General features: G+C 45.3%; 1 protein-coding gene across 1 annotated transcript in view; it reads right to left on the minus strand.

Annotated features, from left to right (window-relative positions):
• Nucleotides 1-5,352: 5,352 nt before the first annotated feature.
• Nucleotides 5,353-19,595, minus strand: part of HAO1 (hydroxyacid oxidase 1) — a 43,897-nt gene continuing 29,654 nt past the window's right edge. The window contains exons 4-8 of the mRNA XM_053380726.1: nucleotides 18,574-18,749; nucleotides 12,898-12,989; nucleotides 6,927-7,085; nucleotides 6,243-6,312; nucleotides 5,353-5,722 (exon numbers count right to left, since the gene is read on the minus strand). Coding sequence (XP_053236701.1) covers nucleotides 5,652-5,722; nucleotides 6,243-6,312; nucleotides 6,927-7,085; nucleotides 12,898-12,989; nucleotides 18,574-18,749 — 568 coding nt within the window. The 3' untranslated portion in view covers nucleotides 5,353-5,651. The remainder of the gene's footprint in view (nucleotides 5,723-6,242; nucleotides 6,313-6,926; nucleotides 7,086-12,897; nucleotides 12,990-18,573; nucleotides 18,750-19,595) is intronic.

Raw genomic sequence — 19,595 nt, forward strand, 5'->3', positions numbered from 1 at the left:
ACATGGCAAGCTTTCTCAAGCTGGACTGGACTAAATGCTAGAAATCCCCTTGGCAAAATTTTGGAATGAGACCCCCTAGCACATAAACATACGGCTTCGCTGTCCAATCTCTGAATTTATATTATCAAAAATAAACACTTTCTGATGTTTTCTGTAACTGACATGCAACGGATTCCACATTGCAGCAAATACAATAAGTGCAGTAAACAATAGAAATTACATTTCATTACACACGGAGAAACATTTGCTTAGCCTTCGTGCATACAAAATCCAGTTGCCATGCAACTCTCAGCATCCCACAGTAAATAAAGCGTGGAATTTTACAAACCAAGACAAGCATTGGGCTGTATCGACCCTCTCAGATCATGCCGCAGCTTGACTTCTTTCTATTCCATCATCATTTAGCATCAAGGACTTCTTAAAACTGTTGGCGAAAAATGCTATTTAACTACTACAACACCCTCTGGTGGGAAGGAGATGTTCAAGTCAAGGATTAACCTCAAAGAGCATTTTTACACTCTGGGGGCTAAACTGCAGTTGGCAAGTTCAGTGAAAGGTTGTAAATGCATTAACTGATTGTACGGACTTGTTGCTCACTGAGGGCACTTCAGAGTGGCATGTTTATTGAGCATCCATCTTGATTTGTTTGCAGGGAGATTAAAAGGCACCGGCTATTTAATAAATATCCATCTTGTTTTGTTTGTGGGGAGGTTAGTGCTCTAGAGAAATGGGATCCACTGAGGGATTTGCAGCCATCCTTTGAGGATGAAAAGGCATCAGAAACCCACCTTGAGAAAAGTTGCAATGGGCCCAAAAGGAGTGGCGACTGCTGCACTGGATCAATGCTCAGCGGGCAAAAAAAAAACTGGACATAGCGTAAAAAGATGCTCACATCGTCTGTCAGGCGGAGATGGAGAGGGCAGATGAAAAAAGCATCTGCAAAGAGTGGGACTTGTCTGCCTGGGAAGTGAAACTTGCATTGGAAAGGATGATAAAGCAAGTAAGTTATGAAATATCTAGGATGCAGAAGGCACATCTCCCATGAAAGCATTTGGCATCTGACTCTGTCCTTCAGGCAGTGGTGAGAGGATGCTTGTGGCTCTCCTTCAGGCAGGCAGCATCGGCATGAATGAGATTAATTTCTCAAAGCTAACCACCGACTGCTGGGGTTTCCGGAACACCTTTCTCCACTTCCCTAGCTAAGGACAATGTAATCTTGGCCTTCTGTGTGAAAGGACACAACAGAAACGGCAGTTTTAAATCTGACTGGGAGAGCCTCAGAGAGGACTGAGTTTTGGGGCTCTGTAAGCTAACACCACTGGGCCCATCACCTCCTGGCAAATAGAAGGGGAAGAAATGGAGGCAGTGAGAGATTTTACTTTCTTGGGCTCTATGATCACTGCAGATGGTGACAGCAGTCACGAAATTAAAAGACGCCTGCTCCTTGGGAGAAAGGCGATGGCAAACCTAGACAGCATCTTAAAAAGCAGAGACATCACCTTGCCAACAAAGGTCCGCATAGTTAAAGCCATGGTTTTCCCAGTAATGATGTATGGAAGTGAGAGCTGGACCATAAAGAAGGCTGGTCGCCAAAGAATTGATGCTTTTGAATTATGGTGCTGGAGGAGACTCTTGAGAGTCCTATGGACTGCAAGAAGTTCAAACGTATCCATTCTTAAGGAAATCAGCCCTGAGTGCTCACTGGAAGGACAGATCGTGAAGCTGAGGCTCCAAGACTTTGGCCACCTCATGAGAAGAGAAGACTCCCTGGAAAACACCCTGATGCTGGGAAAGATGGAGGGCACAAGGAGAAGGGGACGACAGAGGACGAGATGGTTGGACACTGTTCTCGAAGCTACAAACATGAGTCTGACCAAACTGTGGGAGGCAGTGGAAGACAGGAGTGCCTGGCGTGCTCTGGTCCATGGGGTCACGAAGAGTTGGACAAGACTAAACGACTAAACAACAACAAGCTAACACCATCTAAGCATAAATGGGAAACTGATGTGGAGCAATGGGTTTCGCTGTTGGTGTGTTTTGGCTGTGTGACTCCATCCATACTCAACTTGTACATTTGTAAATAACATTTGCAAACGTTGCAAAGCATCTTTAAACCCCCATACAGTGGTAGCTGTACCAGTGGTAGCTGTGGTAGTGGACGCGGGTGGCGCTGTGGGTAAAAGCCTCAGCGCCTAGGACTTGCCGATCGCATGGTCGGCGGTTCGAATCCCCGCGGCGGGGTGCACTCCCGTTGCTCGGTCCCAGCGCCTGCCAACCCAGCAGTTCGAAAGCACCCCCGGGTGCAAGTAGATAAATAGGGACTGCTTACTAGCGGGAAGGTAAATGGCGTTTCCGTGTGCGGCTCTGGCTCACCAGATGCAGCTTGTCACGTTGGCCACGTGACCCGGAAGTGTCTGCGGACAGCGCTGGCCCCCGGCCTCTTGAGTGAGATGGGCGCACAACCCTAGAGTCTGTCAAGACTGGCCCGTACGGGCAGGGGTACCTTTACTTTACAGTGGTAGCTCAGGTTGCATACGCTTCAGGTTACATACGCTTCAGGTTACATACGCTTCAGGTTACAGACTCCACTAACCCAGAAATAGTGCTTCAGGTTAAGAACTTTGCTTCAGGATGAGAACAGAAATCGTGCTCTGGTGGCGCGGCAGCAGCAGGAGGCCCCATTAGCTAAAGTGGTGCTTCAGGTTAAGAACAGTTTCAGGTTAAGTATGGACCTCCGGAATGAATTAAGTACTTAACCCAAGGTACCACTGTAATACCTTCTTCCAAAGGAAACCAAACTTGATAAGGCTTCATTCTTTAAAAAGAATTATAATACTCTTGTTTCAACAATAAGCACTTTAGTTTGCACCATTTAGAGCAGAAGTGAGTAATATCAGAGAGTCTTAAGGCACCTCTTACGTTTTGGCTAAAGAATCTGGAAAACCATAGACGCCAATGCTATATTACTGCCAACAATCCGCTAACATCTTCCAGGATACTTGGTTTGACAAATGCTTGGTTCTCATCGATACAATAAGCCTGTGTTTGGGGCTCTGCCTTTTCAGACTGTGGGGCTCACATGACTGATCTGTCACACACACACACACACATACACATACACACAAAACTAGGTTAGAATTCTCCGTTCCTCTGACAGCTAGTTTTCTATGCAGTGGGGCTTGGGATGTGGGGGTGAAGAACATTCAGTCATGTAAGCCCTCACCTGCCGCATGAAGTGGCAGAACCCACATACTGATTGACTGCCTCAGTGAGAAGCAAGTCAACATTAGTGCACAAGTGATCTGCTCTGAGCTTATGTATTTTATATATATTTATTTTTAAAAAAGATTTTTTAAAAAATCAGTGGCTAAACTACTGAGATTTGAATGACAGGGTTGGCAGCCATCTCTTATCTGGGAAGCATAAAGCAGTATGACCCCTTCTCTCTCCCGCAGCTCTTTCCATACGGCCAGGTTCCCAGAACCTCTTTTATGAGAGAAACAGGAGAGAAAGTGGTAAGGAACTTCCTAATGGAAGGTAGAGCAGGGAACACAGTACAGTGGTACCTTGGTTCCCAAACGGCTTGTCTCCCGAATGCCACAAACCCGGAAGTAAGTGTTCCGGCTTACAAACATTTTTTGGAAGACGAATGTTCGTTTCAGCTGTTGGCATTGTTTCCGGGGCCAATTAGCCAATCAGAAGCCTTGGTCTGCGAACATTTTGGAAGTTGAACGGACTTCCAGAACAAATTGAGTTCGGGCACCAAGGTACCACTGTATTGCTAAGAAATAAGACCTAGCCATGGTGGGTTTTCCAGCGCTCTCATTTTTCAGCAAATCCTTTATGATGGACAACTATTTGTCTAGTCATCTCTTGAGATGGGCTCTTTCATGTTGAAAGTCCCAGTCAATAGCTATCAAGTGTACCTTCAGACTATCCTCGTGTTGTGGGAAGGATTCAAGCATATACCAGAACTTCAGGATGATGGGAAGGCCATAGCTCTGTGCTGGAGCATCTGCACATGGAAGGTTCTAGTTTCAGACCCCAGCATCTCCAGGTAGAGAAACTAGCCTGAAACCCTGAAGATCAGTTGCCAGTCGGTGCTAGGTGGACCAGTGGCCTGACTCTGTCAAAGGAAGTTTTCTATGTTCCTGATTAAAGTGGGTGAAACGGCTCTCTCTTTGTCCTTCCAGATGTTGTTGAACCACTCAAGCCAAAAGCTTTTAGGTGTGGACATAATTCTCTTTTGCTTTCCCCTCCATCCAAACAAAAGGCATTATTATATTTCAAAGATACACCCCATCAGTGGTGTACGGTCAGTGGACTAGTCCCCAGAAGGGTCCAAGAGCCCTCCCGCCACCTTCCCAAAGCCTGCTTTCTTTGGGAAGGAGGCAGCAGGGCTTCAGCATCCTGTCAGAGGCCTGACACCTCCTTCCCAAAGTCTGGGAAGCTTCTGTCCAGCTTAGGAGGGAGATGCGATGTCAGCGCCCCAACCCCAACCGACCTCGAAAGATGGCATCTCTGGCCCTAACTATTCCCCTATGGAAAATTTCACTGCACATCTCCTCTGCATGCCATCCAGGAAGATGCAGAATATAGTGGTACCTCAGGTTACATACTCTTCAGGTTACATACGCTTCAGGTTAGACTCCGCTAACCCAGAAATAGTGCTTCAGGTTAAGAACTTTGCTTCAGGTAGAGAACAGAAATCGTGCTTCGGCGGCGCGGTGGCAGCAGGAGGCCCCATTAGCTAAAGTGGTGCTTCAGGTTAAGAACAGTTTCAGGTTAAGTACGGACCTCCGGAACAAATTAAGTACTTAACCCGAGGTACCACTGTAGGCCCATGAGAAGTGTGGCCTGGGCCAAGACCTGAGGGTTTGAAAAAGAGGCCTGGACCATCCCCACTGCCTGGGCCTGAGTTTCTTCTCCCCTGATATAACTAGTTTTCAGTGCAGCTAGGTGTGTACCATGTAAAAAGGCCTTTCCCACACCTCCATTTCCCCAGATCTTCAGCTTGCCAGCCTCTAGAAACCCATATTGCCTTCCTGTATTCATAGCTGCCAAGGGTAGAGTTAATTCAGGTTGCTATGTTTAGAGCCCAGCTTGGGTAGGATTAGATAGTTAAAAGCAATGGCAAAGAGGTATCTTTCAGCCTTCACACTGGAACCGTTCTTTTCATCGAGTGCACCCTCCAAACATCTGCTTAGCGTTTTAGCAGCTATGCCGCTCCCAGTCATGCGAGCCAAGAACTTCAAAGCAACACCACTAATATCTGTGCAACTGCAGTTCAGCAGTTCCCATCAGAAAACGTGCAACTTTGGTAATTAATGATGATGTATTTAGATCAGCCCATTTAAGAACAATGCCAGCTCTTATTTGGGCAATAAGTACTCACATTTCATTGCAAATGACTGAACACTGATAATAATAAAAAGGATATAAACTTATCTATCAAGGTATTGCCAATATTTTCCAATACTGTACTTTAGGCATTAAAATGATGCCTTGATATATTTGATATATATATTTGTGGAAGATTAGGCCTGTTAATCCAGCCTAAACCTGTACTGGAGGCATAAATTCACTTTGCAGTTTGCTGTCAACTAATTTGTAACCAACTGGACAAGTTACAGTGGCGGCAGCAAACATGGCTAGATCTTGGAGGCAGCGCATGGGTCTCTTCGCACCAATGTTCTGTCTATTGCTTCCACATTCTGACAACCTAGAAGGGAGAAAAAGGAAAGAGCAGGGGAGATAAAAGCAACTTATAGTCTGAATTATTTTCTGTTCCCAGCGACTGCTCCAGTAATTTTACCTGGGGGACGGGTCTTCTCCTATACTTGTTCAATCATATCAGCATCAGGACACGTTTTGAAAGACCCCACCACCTTCTGGAGCTTAGATGGGTGGTGACCACTAACAAGGTCTCTGGACGCTCCTCTCAAAGTAGCCCATTTTCCATAATCACATCAAACTTCCAAGTGGCAAGTAAAGAACTCATTTTTCCATGCTGTCTCCAGTGATATTGACGCCAATGGGAGATTCCCACCCACAAGACAAATAGCACCTTCAGAGGCAAATACCACCCTCAGGAGCACAGCATGGGCAGAAAGAGTTAAGCTCTCCATCCATGCTTATTTGCAATCTCGATAATTTATCAACCCCATCCCATGTGCTTTAGAATGTGATTTAAAGGTACAGTGTAGAAACAGCCAATAATTCCAATATATTTTGCATCTTACCAGAAAGTGCCATTGCCAACTGGAACTCTTCTTTCAATATCTTAAGAACTTCCTTCACACCTTCTTCACCCTAATTAAGTTAAGCATATCACATAAACATAGATTTTGAGGTTTCAGCTTTAAGTCAGGCAATGCCCTCAAGTGTGGTGGCAAAAATATCGGTTTGTTCAGTAAACACTGAGTGGTCTTTCCAAATCCTGCCACTTGGCTGCTACAGTGAGATATAGCATGAGTTCTGCTATAATTACAATGCTTTGTCCCCTATAGTTTAAGACGGCTAGACCGGTCATATGCTAAAACAAACAAACCATGAATGAATGCTGAAAAACAGACACTGGACAGCAAAGAATTCCATCCCGAAATTGGAACTAACCTTCATCTGTCTTCAATTTAAAAGGTGGGGAAGAGAGAGAGATCCAGATCAAAGAATTCCATCCATTAGTCAAAAAGCAGAAAAGGCTTTGCATAAAATAGAACATTTGTATCAGTGTATTGGAAAGGAGATTTATAGCTATTTTAACCTACACAATATACAAGTCTTGAAAATCCAATGCATCCTGCCAGCAGGACTTAGGAGCCGAATCCCTCCCTATGAGTCCAACTCAGTAATTAATGTGCAATCTGCTTTTCCAGTAAACTAGCAGAAGCTACAGAACAGGCATTCGTACTACTGCTTTAAATCACCTTATAGGCGAGTCCCCAGATTACAGGCCGTCCTACGAACACAGCTCGGGCTCCAAGGGCGAGGGCCTTGAGAACATCTGTGCCTTTCCTTACTCCACCATCTAGGAACACCTCCACTTTTCCTCCCACGGCCTCAATGATCTCAGGCAGGACCTCAACCTGCAAAGGAAAGGGGACAGGGGGTGGCAACAGCCTCTGAACACTTTCAAACTACCGGGGCCCAACGTTTGTTTGTTTTTATCAAGCCACCATTTTTATTTACATGTGTGAGATTGTAAGTTTGGCAAGTGCAAATGTTAATTAAAAAACGAATGATCCAAAGCAGGGACAGAGAACTTAAGGTCCTCCAGATTTTGCCCAAATATGGCTCCCATCAGCCTTCACCATTGCTGGCTGGGACTGATGGGAGTTGGAGAGCAACAACATCTGGAAGACCCCAGGTTCCCCATCCCTGATTTGAAACATCAACACCTGGCGCCAAAGAGACCCAGTTGTGACAGAAAGCACTTGTGCACATACTCTGGGATATCACTGATCCTATATTGCACACTGCTCTGGAAGGTCCACTGCCACCAGCACTTGGGAGCAGCTTTCTGGGAGTCCAATGTGTCAGTTTGCATTTCTTAGTGCAGAAAGTATTGATTAATTCAAGAGGGTTCTGGAAGCTTTCTTGTGTGAAAGAAACAAGCAGAAGGTTCATGATGTTTGGCTTATTCCTTCAGAGAAGCTGAGTACAGCTGGTTTAAACTGGTTCTCTTATCTCTTCTGACAAGGTCATGCTGACTATAAAAGTAGGGCCAGAAGGAGCCTGGGTTTCAATTTCTCTTTCTATCACTTTTCCTTCTGGTGTGGTGTTCTGTACATAGCATGCTTAGTGTAAAGGTTTAGACTTATCATAAGTTATTGTAAGTTTAAGTGAAGTCTGCTGCAACTAGATTTCTTATGGACAGTGCCAATCCTGAATGTATTGGATTTGTGATCATGATGCTCATTTGCCTTCAGCAACAGTAAAGTTCTGCTTGATGAAATACAATCGCTCCTTGTCTATTTTTGGGGAATCCTGCAACGTGTTTAAGTTTTCACTCTGCTAACTATACGTTGGAGTTCAGCTCTGGATCAATACTGAGTAGAATTTCAATGACACAATGGCACTGCAGGGAGGAAGGAGTAGAACAGTTCTAGTGCATGCATCCCTTTGAGTTGTAACCCATCCCCATAAAACACAAGCATCTTTTATGGGAAAGTGTGTCCCAGACAGCACCATCCCTCTGTGCCCTGTGCACTGCCTCCTTCCTATGGCACTGGCTGTTTTAACAAACTGTAGGATTGGTTAGTGCTTGAGCTGTTTTATCCTCCTTTCATTTGGCTGCCTGATTTGTGTCTGCATGCATCCACCATCTTAACCAAGTCCTATTGAATTCAATGGGGCTTACTCCCAGGGAAGTGGAGTTAGGATTGCAACTTTAGACTGTTAAGAATGAAGCCTTAAACTGCTGAGCCTAGACTAATTCTATTGGAGTTAAAAGGGACAACTCCATTTGAATTTTTCTGACTCCAAACCATCTCAGATCTCAGAACCACTGGCAGTCATCTTTGAGAATTCCTGGAGAACAGGCGAAGTCCCGGCAGACTGGAGGAGGGCAAATGTTGTCCCTATTTTCAAAAAGGGGGAAAGAGAGGACCCAAATAATTACCGCCCAGTCAGTCTGACATCAATACCAGGGAAGATTCTGGAGCAGATCATTAAGCAAACAGTCTGTGAGCACCTAGAAAGGAATGCTGTGATCACCAATAGTCAGCATGGATTTCTGAAAAATAAGTCATGTCAGACTAACCTGATCTCGTTTTTTGACAGAATTACAAGCCTGGTAGATGAAGGGAACGCAGTGGATGTAGCCTACCTTGATTTCAGCAAGGCATTTGACAAGGTGCCCCATGATATTCTTGTACAGAAGCTGGTAAAATGCGGTCTTGACTATGCTACCACTCAGTGGATTTGTAACTGGCTGACTGACTGAACCCAAAGGGTGCTCATCAATGGTTCCTCTTCATCCTGGAGAAGAGTGACTAGTGGGGTGCCACAGGGTTCTGTCTTGGGCCCGGTCTTATTCAACATCTTTATCAACGACTTGGATGATGGACTCAAGGGCATCCTGATCAAATTTGCAGATGACACCAAACTGGGAGGGGTGGCTAACACCCCAGAGGACAGGATCACACTTCAAAACGACCTTGACAGATTAGAGAACTGGGCCAAAACAAACAAGATGAATTTTAACAGGGAGAAATGTAAAGTATTGCACTTGGGCAAAAAAAATGAGAGGCACAAATACAAGATGGGTGACACCTGGCTTGAGAGCAGTACATGTGAAAAGGATCTAGGAGTCTTGGCTGACTACAAACTTGACATGAGCCAACAGTGTGACGCGGCAGCTAAAAAAGCCAATGCAATTCTGGGCTGCATCAATAGGAGTATAGCATCTAGATCAAGGGAAGTAATAGTGCCACTGTATTCTGCTCTGGTCAGACGTCACCTGGAGTACTGTGTCCAGTTCTGGGCACCACAGTTCAAGAAGGACACTGACAAACTGGAACGTGTCCAGAGGAGGGCAACCAAAATGGTCAAAGGCCTGGAAACAATGCCTTATGAGGAACGGCTAAGGGAGCTGGGCATGTTTAGCCTGGAGAAGAGGAGTTTAAGGGGTGATATGATAGCCATGTTCAAACATATAAAAGGATGTCACATAGAGGAGGGAGAAAGGTTGTTTTCTGCTGCTCCAGAGAAGCGGACACGGAGCAATGGTTCCAAACTACAAGAAAGAAGATTCCACCTAAACATTAGGAAGAACTTCCTGACAGTAAGAGCTGTTCGACAGTGGAATTTGCTGCCAAGGAGTGTGGTGGAGTCTCCTTCTTTGGAGGTCTTTAAGCAGAGGCTTGACAACCATATGTCAGGAGTGCTCTGGTGGTGTTTCCTGCTTGGCAGGGGGTTGGACTCGATGGCCCTTGTGGTCTATTCCAACTCTATGATTCTATGATTCAAACAGCATAGCAGTAAGATCAGCAGAATGACTCCCCCTCTGATCCAAAAATATTTGTGTGGATATTTGTGCTGAAGTGCTATGGGTGCCATTCAGTTACTCAGAATGAATTCCTCATCTCAGAATTCTTTAATTCTCAGTAAGAACAACAAAGAAAAACAAATCTTTTTGTGACAGAAGTTTTCAGAAGAAGATTAATAGGTGGAAGTTGGATGGCAATGAAATTCAAATAATACAGTTGTACCAGAAGCTGTGTTGGATGTTCGGGTTCCAAAGAACATTCACAAACTGGAACACTCCCGGGTTTGCAGCGTTCGGGAGCCAAAACATTCAAGTCGCAAGGCTTTCATAAACCAAGGTATGACTGAACGGTTTAAATGTCTGCTCAATAGGCACCCCTTTTACACTTGCCAATAGGTGGTAATTAGCGGAACCAAAAGGGAGTGGTGTGGTTTGAGGTGGAAAGGAAGGACCCAAGGGAACCACTGACACTGCGCCCAAGCATGCCCAAATCCTGGAGCGAGCCCTAACTCTATTGCACTTTGTGTTTGGTGCATTGGGTTGGTTTTTAACAGAGCTCCCGGCACCTGGTGCAGGCACATATGCATGCCAGAGGGGCGCACGGAGGGTGATCCCACCACAGCACCCCAACCCTCACTGCCAACACAGCTGGAGCAACCTCGCCCTGCACTGGAGCCAAACAGGGCCATGCTGCACCTCCTGCGCAGGGGGGAGCCCAGTCAGCCGACACCGCACTTGACAGGCGCAAACTAGGTTCCCCATGTCGGCGCCCCCAGCATGGCATGGCCCAGTGCTCCTCTCTTTGAATGCTGGTTCCTCTAACACCGGGAGAAGAGGGCCGGGCCAGACTGTGCAGTGAGCCTGCTTCATGGACCCTCAAAAATCCAGGGCCAGGGCTTCCCTGGCACCCACATATTATGCCCCTGAAACCCAGGTAGTGAGACATTCTGCAGCAACAACAGTGGCTTGGGCAGGTGCATTTGCAGACTTTAGAAACACAAGAAAAGTTATATGAGAACAAATTTCCTAAAAGATACTACACTGCAACAAAAAGAGCAGAATTCAGCTAAGATTCTATTTTTTTATCTGTTGCTGTTGCTTAATTGCAAGGTGAACATTTAGCTCATTTTGTGAAATATGACTGCGAAATGGGAGGGGGAAAGTTCTTGTTTAAGAACTGTGTTGTGGCTCCAGTGAAGATAACAGATAGGGAAAACTATGCTGTGCATCAATTGTAAATGTTGACAAAACTCCAGTTCCTCAGACTAGATGCCTCTCTTTTGAACAGGGCAAAATAATAAGATGCTAGCAGACTGTTGGATTGTTTCGGCAAGGCAGCAAAACCACTTTATATTGCACGCCAAAACCTGAGATCTGGCAATTCAGCTCTTTGCTCAGGACAGGTGGATGTGGCATGACAGATGACTGATAGATAGCTGATATGATGGATGATAAACCTGTGATCAGGCAGTTTAACTAGATGCACAGGGCCACTGGATATAACAAGGCTATGATAGATGCTAGATGAGTTCAAAGTCTCAAAGAGTCCTGCAAAGTCTAATGTGTTGATGGCTAAGGAGCTTATGCAAGTAGAAACCCATGTTTCATACACAGAAAACGATGCTGCACAAGACAAGCAGAGGCAATATTCATTTCTTTGAAGGCAAAACAGAGTGGCCAGAGGGAATCAAAACTTGCAAGTTCAATTTGCTTGTATATTCTTTCTGACTGAGGTTTCTAGTCATCTGGCACACAATAAAAGGGCTTGTTTTTCCTCTTTAGGTTTTGCTTTGTTGCCAGAAATACTTTGGTTCCACTTCCGCATATGTATGCTCACTTTCACATCCAGGCAGATTGTGCCAAGTGCTGTAACTTGAGTCTCATACAAGCCATAATTAAAGCGCACATTTCATCAATGTGTAACAAGACACAAGGAAACATTCACCAGTTTGGACTTGATTTGTTCTCAAAACCAAAATAAAGCTAAACTATGTAGTCAGGTTTCAAGAACGTAAGGCTTTCAATCAGACTCTAAATAGTTATATTTTCCCCTCCAGGGCAAAAAATACATGCTTTACATGCGTAAGATCCCAGGTTCAATCCCTGACATATACAGTTTAAAGTTTTCGGGGCTGAATTTACTAAATCTATAAATTATGAGTACCTTTCACCCACAAACCCTGACAGCCAAAACTTATGGCAACAGCAGGGTTTTGCCAATATCATAGGAGCCAATTCCTAGGGGACACGGTCCCTTTGTGTGCCCCCCCCCCCAATTATGCTCTGGAACCTAGGAGTAAATCAGGAAGCAATCCTTTTTTTAAAAAAACTCTGCAGCTGAGAGCATATGGCAACACAATGAAAGGCTGCTTTGAGCTCATTTTCCAACGATCAGGCAAACCATAAGGTAAAGGGACCCCTGACCATTAGGTGCAGTCATGACCAACTCTGGGGTTGTGGTGCTCATCTCGCTTTATTGGCCGAGGGAGCCAGCATACAGCTTCCAGGCCAGCATGACTAAGCCGCTTCTGGTGAACCAGAGCAGTGCACAGAAACACCGTTTACCTTCCAGCCGGAGTGGTACCTATTTATCTACTTGCACTTTGACGTGCTTTTGAACTGCTAGGTTGGCAGGAGCAGGGACCGAGCAATGGGAGCTCACCCCGTCATGGGGATTCGAACCGCCGACCTTCTGACCGGCAAGTCCTAGGCTCTGTGGTTTAACCCACAGTGCCACCTGCGTCCCCAGGCAAACCATAGGCTAGCACATATGCCTAGAATGCACCCTTGAAAGCCACATTTTTATTTGTGAGTGGGGGGTGGGAACCCAGCTGTTAATTGCTTAAACCGCATTTAAATAAATTTGTCAATCATTGCGGCCAACTCTCAGTTGCTTTACTAATACTTACGGTGGCTGGAACGCCATCCAGCTGGCGCGCCCCGTGATTTGACACCAGGATCCCATTTACGCCATGCTTCACTGCTTCTCGAGCATCATCGGCTAGGGAAGAAAACATGGGGCCTTTACAAATTGCAGCTGTCATTGTGGGAATTGCAACATCCATAAAACTCTTTAACGAACACATAGAACTAAGGCCAGCTTTTCTGAAGAAGGTTGTGAGAGGAATGCGATTCAGCAACTAAAGTTCACTGTGTGACTGTCTCCCAAGTCAAAGACAACATTTATATTGCTATGGGAAGACCCTGAGTGCAGGTTAATTCTGTGTCCAGGGCGGCTGTCTACTAGCTCCATCTGGTACGCAGGCTGAGACCCTACCTGCCTGCAGACTGTCTTGCCAGAGTTATCTCCCGCTTGGACTACTGCAATGCGCTCTACGTGAGGCTACCTTTGAAGGTGACCCGGAAACTGCAATTAATCCAGAATGTGGCAGCTAGACTGGTGACTGACTGGGAGTGGCCGCCGGGACCACATAACACCGGTCCTAAGAGATCTGCATTGGCTCCCAGTACGTTTCCGAGCACAATTCAAAGTGTTGGTGCTGACCTTTAAAGCCCTAAACTGCCTCGGTCCTGTATACCTGAAGGAGCGTCTCCACCCCCATCGTTCAGCCCGGACACTGAGGTCCAGCTCCGAGGGCCTTCTGGCGGTTCTCTCCCTGCGAGAAGTGAGGCTACAGGGAACCAGGCAGAGGGCCTTCTCAGTAGTGGCACCCGCCCTGTGGAACACCCTCCCTTCAGATGTGAAGGAAATAAGCAGCTATCCTATCTTTAAAAGACATCTGAAGGCAGCCCTGTTTAGGGAAGTTTTTAATATTTAATGCTGTATTGTTTTTAACATTTGATTGGAAGCTGCCCAGAGTGGCTGGGGAAACTCAGCCAGATGGGTGGGGTATAAATAATAAATTATTATAAATTATTATTATTATTGTTCCGAAGAGCTGGTAAATGTTCATTCTACTGATCCCCATCAAAACTAGCCCTTTGGCTCAGAGATTTACTGTACACAGACAATAACGATTACCTTAATCTCTCTCTCACACAATGTAATCATTTCGTATTCCGATGGCTTTCGATTCATTATAAAAACAGAGAAAGGAAGAGGCCTCATAATTCCATATATCATATGCAGCCCAGAGGAGAACGTGGGCCTGTTTGTACAGTATATTGAGCAAGTTTAGACACAATCCATTTCCTATTGTACCTTCCCTCAAAGTTAGATACAAGCAAATGTCAGTTCTGACATCCGCTTAAAGATAATTGCTTTCAAAAGGAACAACACTTTATAGCTTATTTTATGGGTTTGGACTAAACCTTAAGAAGTGTTACATTAACCAAAAGATTTAATTTCCTGGAAGACCAGGGATCCCAACCTACCCCTCAAGAAACAAGAGGCAAACAAACAAATTCCTTTAGGAAAAAAAGAGTTCATGATCTAAAATGCTCCAAAGCTCCAACCAGCTAAAGAATGTGCCATTCACGGTTTATAAAAAGAAAAAGCTGGCTTTGTTTTAACAATTTACACACTTACGAGATAGAATGTTGCACATTTCTTCTACAACTGTATGTTAAACATTCATCTTCTAAGGTGTACTGTCATACCTCGGGTTACAGACACTTCAGGTTGAGTTTTTTCAGGTTACGGAAAGCCGAAACCCGGAAGTATCAGGAACAGGTTACTTCCGGGTTTCGGCAGTCGCACATGTGCAGAAGCACTAAATCGCGCTTTGCGCATGCGTAGAAGCGCCAAATCACAACCCGCGCATGCGCAGATGTGCAGCTGCGGGTTGCGAACGCTGCGGGTTGCGAACGTGCATCCCGCACGGATCACGTTCACAACCCGACCGTCCACTGTACTGCAACTTACTGAATAAATTAAATTAACTGAACAAAATAAATTGCCATGCTCTGTGACTTTGAGCTCAAAGTGCATGATAATAATAATAAATAATAATAATAATAATAGTAATTTATTATTTATACCCTGCCCATCTGGCTGGGCTTCCCCAGCCACTCTGGGCAGCTTCCAACAAAATATTAAAATACCGCAATACATCAAACATTAAAAGCCTCCCTAAACAGGGCTGCTTTCAGATGTCTTCTAAATATTGAGCAAGTGTTGGACTATATCAGGTTCTGCACTGACAATGTAACACAGAGGCGCCGGATAAAGATCTACCCAAACAGGAAGCCCTGGATGACAAGGGAGGTCCAGGGGTTGCTAAAGGCAAGAAATACTGCTTTCAGAAGTGGAAATAAGTCGCTGTACAGCTTAGCTAGAGCGGATCTAAAGAGAGGTATCCGTGTAGCAAAGGAGGCGTATAGACAGCGGCTGGAGAATCATCTACAAAGTAACAACACCAGGCAGGTGTGGCAAGGTGTACAAGAATTAACAGGGTATAAATCTAAGGATTCCCTGGCAGACGAGGGAGGGGCATCCCTCGCAGAGGATTTGAATGCCTTTTTTGCCCGTTTTGAAGTAACATCTGCAGCAACACCTGCTGAGGCTTTACCACCACCACCACCACCCCCTGGGAAGGCTTTGCCATCATCACCACCATTACCATCATCAGTACAAAGGAATGTAGTAGTCTCTGTGGAAAAAGAAGAGATGAGGAAGGTGTTGAAGGGAATCAACCCAAGGAAGGCCACAGGGCCAGATGGGGTAGCTGGAAGGGTATTGAGAGACTGTGCAGATCAACTAGCAGGAGTTTTCACTGGGATTTTAAATCGATCCCTAGCCCAGGCTATTGTTCCATCCTGCCTAAAGTCCTCTATTATCGTTCCAATAGCAAAAAAACCTAACCCGGAAGATCTGAATGACTTTCGTCCAGTAGCACTCACACCTATAATCATGAAGTGCTTTGAAAAGCTGGTACGAAATCATGTCATTGCCTGCCTACCGGGGGACTGGACACATTCCAATTTGCTTATAAAACGAAAAGATCGACAGAGGACGCTGTGGTGATTGCCCTCCATGCCGTCCTTGCACATTTGGAGCAGCGGGGGGGTTATGCCAGACTGCTTTTTTTAGATTTCAGCTCGGCATTTAATACCATTCTACCACAGCGTCTGATGTCTAAACTGGAAGATCTGGGGCTTCCGTTATCACTTTGTGGGTGGATATTGGACTTTTTGTCAGACCGCTCCCAGAGGGTTCGGTTGGGCCCTTATACTAAAATGCTTAAGACTAACATAGGAACACCACAGGGATGCGTACTCAGTCCGCTCCTTTATATTCTCTACACGTACGATTGTGTCGCTGCTCACCCTAGTAATAGGGTTGTCAAATTTGCAGATGACACAACCGTGATTGGGCTCATCCCTGAAAGGGAGGGTGAAACGGACTATAGAGATGAGGTGGAGCGGCTGACAGAGTGGTGCAGAGCTAACAACTTGCTCATAAATACAAGAAAGACAAAGGAGCTTGTGGTGGACTTCAGGAGACAGAAGAGCAATATCCAGCCACTTTTGATTGATGGGGTCTGTGTGGAGAGGGTAACAACGTTCAGATTTTTGGGCATTGAATTACAAGAGGATCTGTCCTGGAGTGTCAACACAAGGGGGCTTGTGAAGAAGGCGCAGCAGAGACTGTACTTTTTGAGAATTCTAAGGAAAAACCATCTTCCGCAGAAACTGCTGCTTGCCTTCTATCACTGTGCCATTGAGAGCGTGCTCACTTATGGCTTATGTGTGTGGTACGGAAGCTGTACTACCCAGGACAGGATGGGGTTGTGCAGAGTTGTTAAGGCAGCAGAGAGCATTGTTGGCTGCCCACTCTCCACCTTAGAGCAGATTTATGCCACAAGGTGCCATAGGAAGGCACTGGACATAGTAAAAGATCCATCGCATCCTGGTCACTGTCTCTTCGAGCTCCTGCCGTCGGGACGGAGATACAGGACGATGAAGACAAGAACGAGCCGTCTTAAGAACAGCTTCTTCTCCAGAGCGATCTCGGCCCTGAATGGGAAGCCTGGACTTTGAAAGTCATCTAATCTTCCTTGTTGTACTATACTGTATTGTTTTAATTAGTGTTTTTATGGAGCAGTCAAGTAATTTCGTTGTCCCTGAGAGGGGGCAATGACAATAAAGATATTATTATATTATTATTATTATATTATATTAAAATTCTGGTAGTTGCTGTTCTCTTTGACATCTGGTGGGAAGGCGTTCCACAGGGCGGGTGCCACTACTGAGAAGGCCCTCCGCCTGGTTCCCTGTAACTTGGCTTCTCGCAGCGAGGGAACCGCCAGAAGGTCCTCGGCGCTGGAGCTCATGCACATGTTGGTTGGGTGTGGGTGTGTGCAGATAGGGACATATAGTAGCATTCATTTTAAAAAAGAGATGATTCAGACCAGCACTGCTAATACATAAGCCAACGTCTGGATAATGTATATTCTTTATTAAGCCCTTTATTAGCTTTCACACTAACTCAGGACTGGTGAGCCTGGTATTCAGCTTGCATCTTCAAAGCTAAGGGAACAAAAGAAAGACAATTTAGCTTCCTGCTTAAAATATAGGGGGAGATCCAGCCTTCAGGTGAACTTGAAAGCCCTTTTGTGAAGGACACTTGAAATCTTGAAGTGCTTCCTAGCCAATCAAACATAGGTTTGGTAGGAAACATAATCTCCTCCTGGCCTGCCAGATTTTTAGCAGCTCCCGTTTCTAGACAAAGACTCTCCTCCCTGGAAGAGAGGGGAGTGGTTGTGGGCGGGAGCCCAAGCTCCGCCCCTGGCCGGGGGCCTTAGCCCCCGCCCCTCCTCACCTGGCTGGCGCCCACGCCCACCGGAGGCAGCCAACCAGGTGTCTCCGGGGGGCGTGTTTAGCAGCTTAATGCTGCGGCTCCAGCTCCGCCTCCTCCTCAGTCGTCATCGTCCCACAGCGAGTCACCCACCCTCCACTCCCATTTAGCTCAGGGTCTAGGTTTTTTGGCCTTGCTATGGACCTTAAGTTGGTCGCCCCGGTTGTCTGGGGGGCCTGGTAGGAATTTTTCCATTTGGCATTAGGCTTTTTGGTTTTTTCGCCTACCTCATAGCAATCGTCACAACTTTTGTGGTATTGGTGGGTCGGTTAGGCATTGGATTCATGTGTGTCAAGGGCTAGGTGTGGCCATCGCCTATGCTATCTACCGTGGGTTATTCTGTTAAAGGAATCTGGCGGTCGTGTATTCCGTCCGATGCCTGCTTGGCGGGAGGCCATGGCACGACCCTCGGTGACATCAGGGGTGAGCCTATAGTTGGATGAGCATCAACAGGCTCCACCTACTGTTGAATAAACCCACCTCCTATAGTCATCCAATGCCTAAGCCAATACCTTTTCACTGCTGTAATCAATAAAGTTGTGGCCTTTTCTTGCCCATTAACCTTATATCACGTGTCCTTGTGTGTTTATTTCACATAGGTCGGGCCCTCGATCCACAAGATGGAAACACTTTGAACCAAGGTGATAAGTGTGAGGAGAGAAGGAAAGGAGGAGGATATAAAATCAAACTGCAAAAATAAACAGGGCTGTTGAGAAAAACATATATTCTGTTTGTCATCAAAAATAGCCTCTGCATTCTCTCTCAACCTTCTGTAAGCCTCGTCCGATATCCCTCAATAGTTACATTTAACTCAAGTTGAACAAACCTCTAAGGATGCCTTTGGCAACAATTGGCAGCGAAGTCAATCCTCTGAGCCACTTCATATCCTCCCAGTTGATTGATGGATCAATTGCCTCCGCTACATAAACAGACAGGCCACTGTTTTCGCCATAGCCCGTCTCCGATGAAAATGCCAGGTCATTCGTTTCAAAATTTTTCATTCTGGAGTTCAAGAGTGGGGGAGAAAACACTTTCAGAAAACTCAGCTGGATGCGGCAAAATTTAAAGCCAGTACAGCTTCAACTCCCAACAAAACCTCTCAAATGGCTATTTTAAAAAAATAAATTAATCACATACTTCATATTTAATGAATGGACTTGGAAGCCTCTGAGGTACCACCTACTGATTTCTCTACCATGGTGTGGAGCAATGCATCCTAAATATTTGAGGTGGTCTTGTGGTCATTGACAGCCGCCCAGAGTGCCTGGGGAAACCCAGCCAGATGGGCGGGGTATAAATAATAAATTATTTTCTATTATTATTATTATTATTATTATTATTATTATTATTATGGCACATGTCATTATAATGAAATGATTTTAGAATGCTGTAACATTTTACTGTTGTTAGCCGCTCTGAGCCCGGCTTCAGCTGGGGAGGGCGGGATATAAATAAAATTTTATTATTATTATTATTATGAGACTCTTATTATGCTTTTATATTCTGCTGGAAGCCGCCCAGAGTGGCTGGGGAAACCCAGCCAGATGGGCGGGGTATAAATAATAAATTATTTTCTATTATTATTATTATTATTATTATTATTATTATTATTGAGGCACATGTCATTATAATGAAATGATTTTAGAATGTTGTAACATTTTACTGTTGTTAGCCGCTCTGAGCCCGGCTTCAGCTGGGGAGGGTGGGATATAAATAAAATTATTATTATTATTATTATTATTATTATTATTATTATTATTAGACTTATTATGCTTTTATATTCTGCTGGAAGCCGCCCAGAGTGGCTGGGGAAACCCAGCCAGATGGGCAGGGTATAAATAATAAAAT

Source organism: Podarcis raffonei, chromosome 3 (genome assembly GCF_027172205.1).
Source record: "Podarcis raffonei isolate rPodRaf1 chromosome 3, rPodRaf1.pri, whole genome shotgun sequence".
Classification (NCBI taxonomy): Eukaryota; Metazoa; Chordata; class Lepidosauria; order Squamata; family Lacertidae; genus Podarcis; species Podarcis raffonei.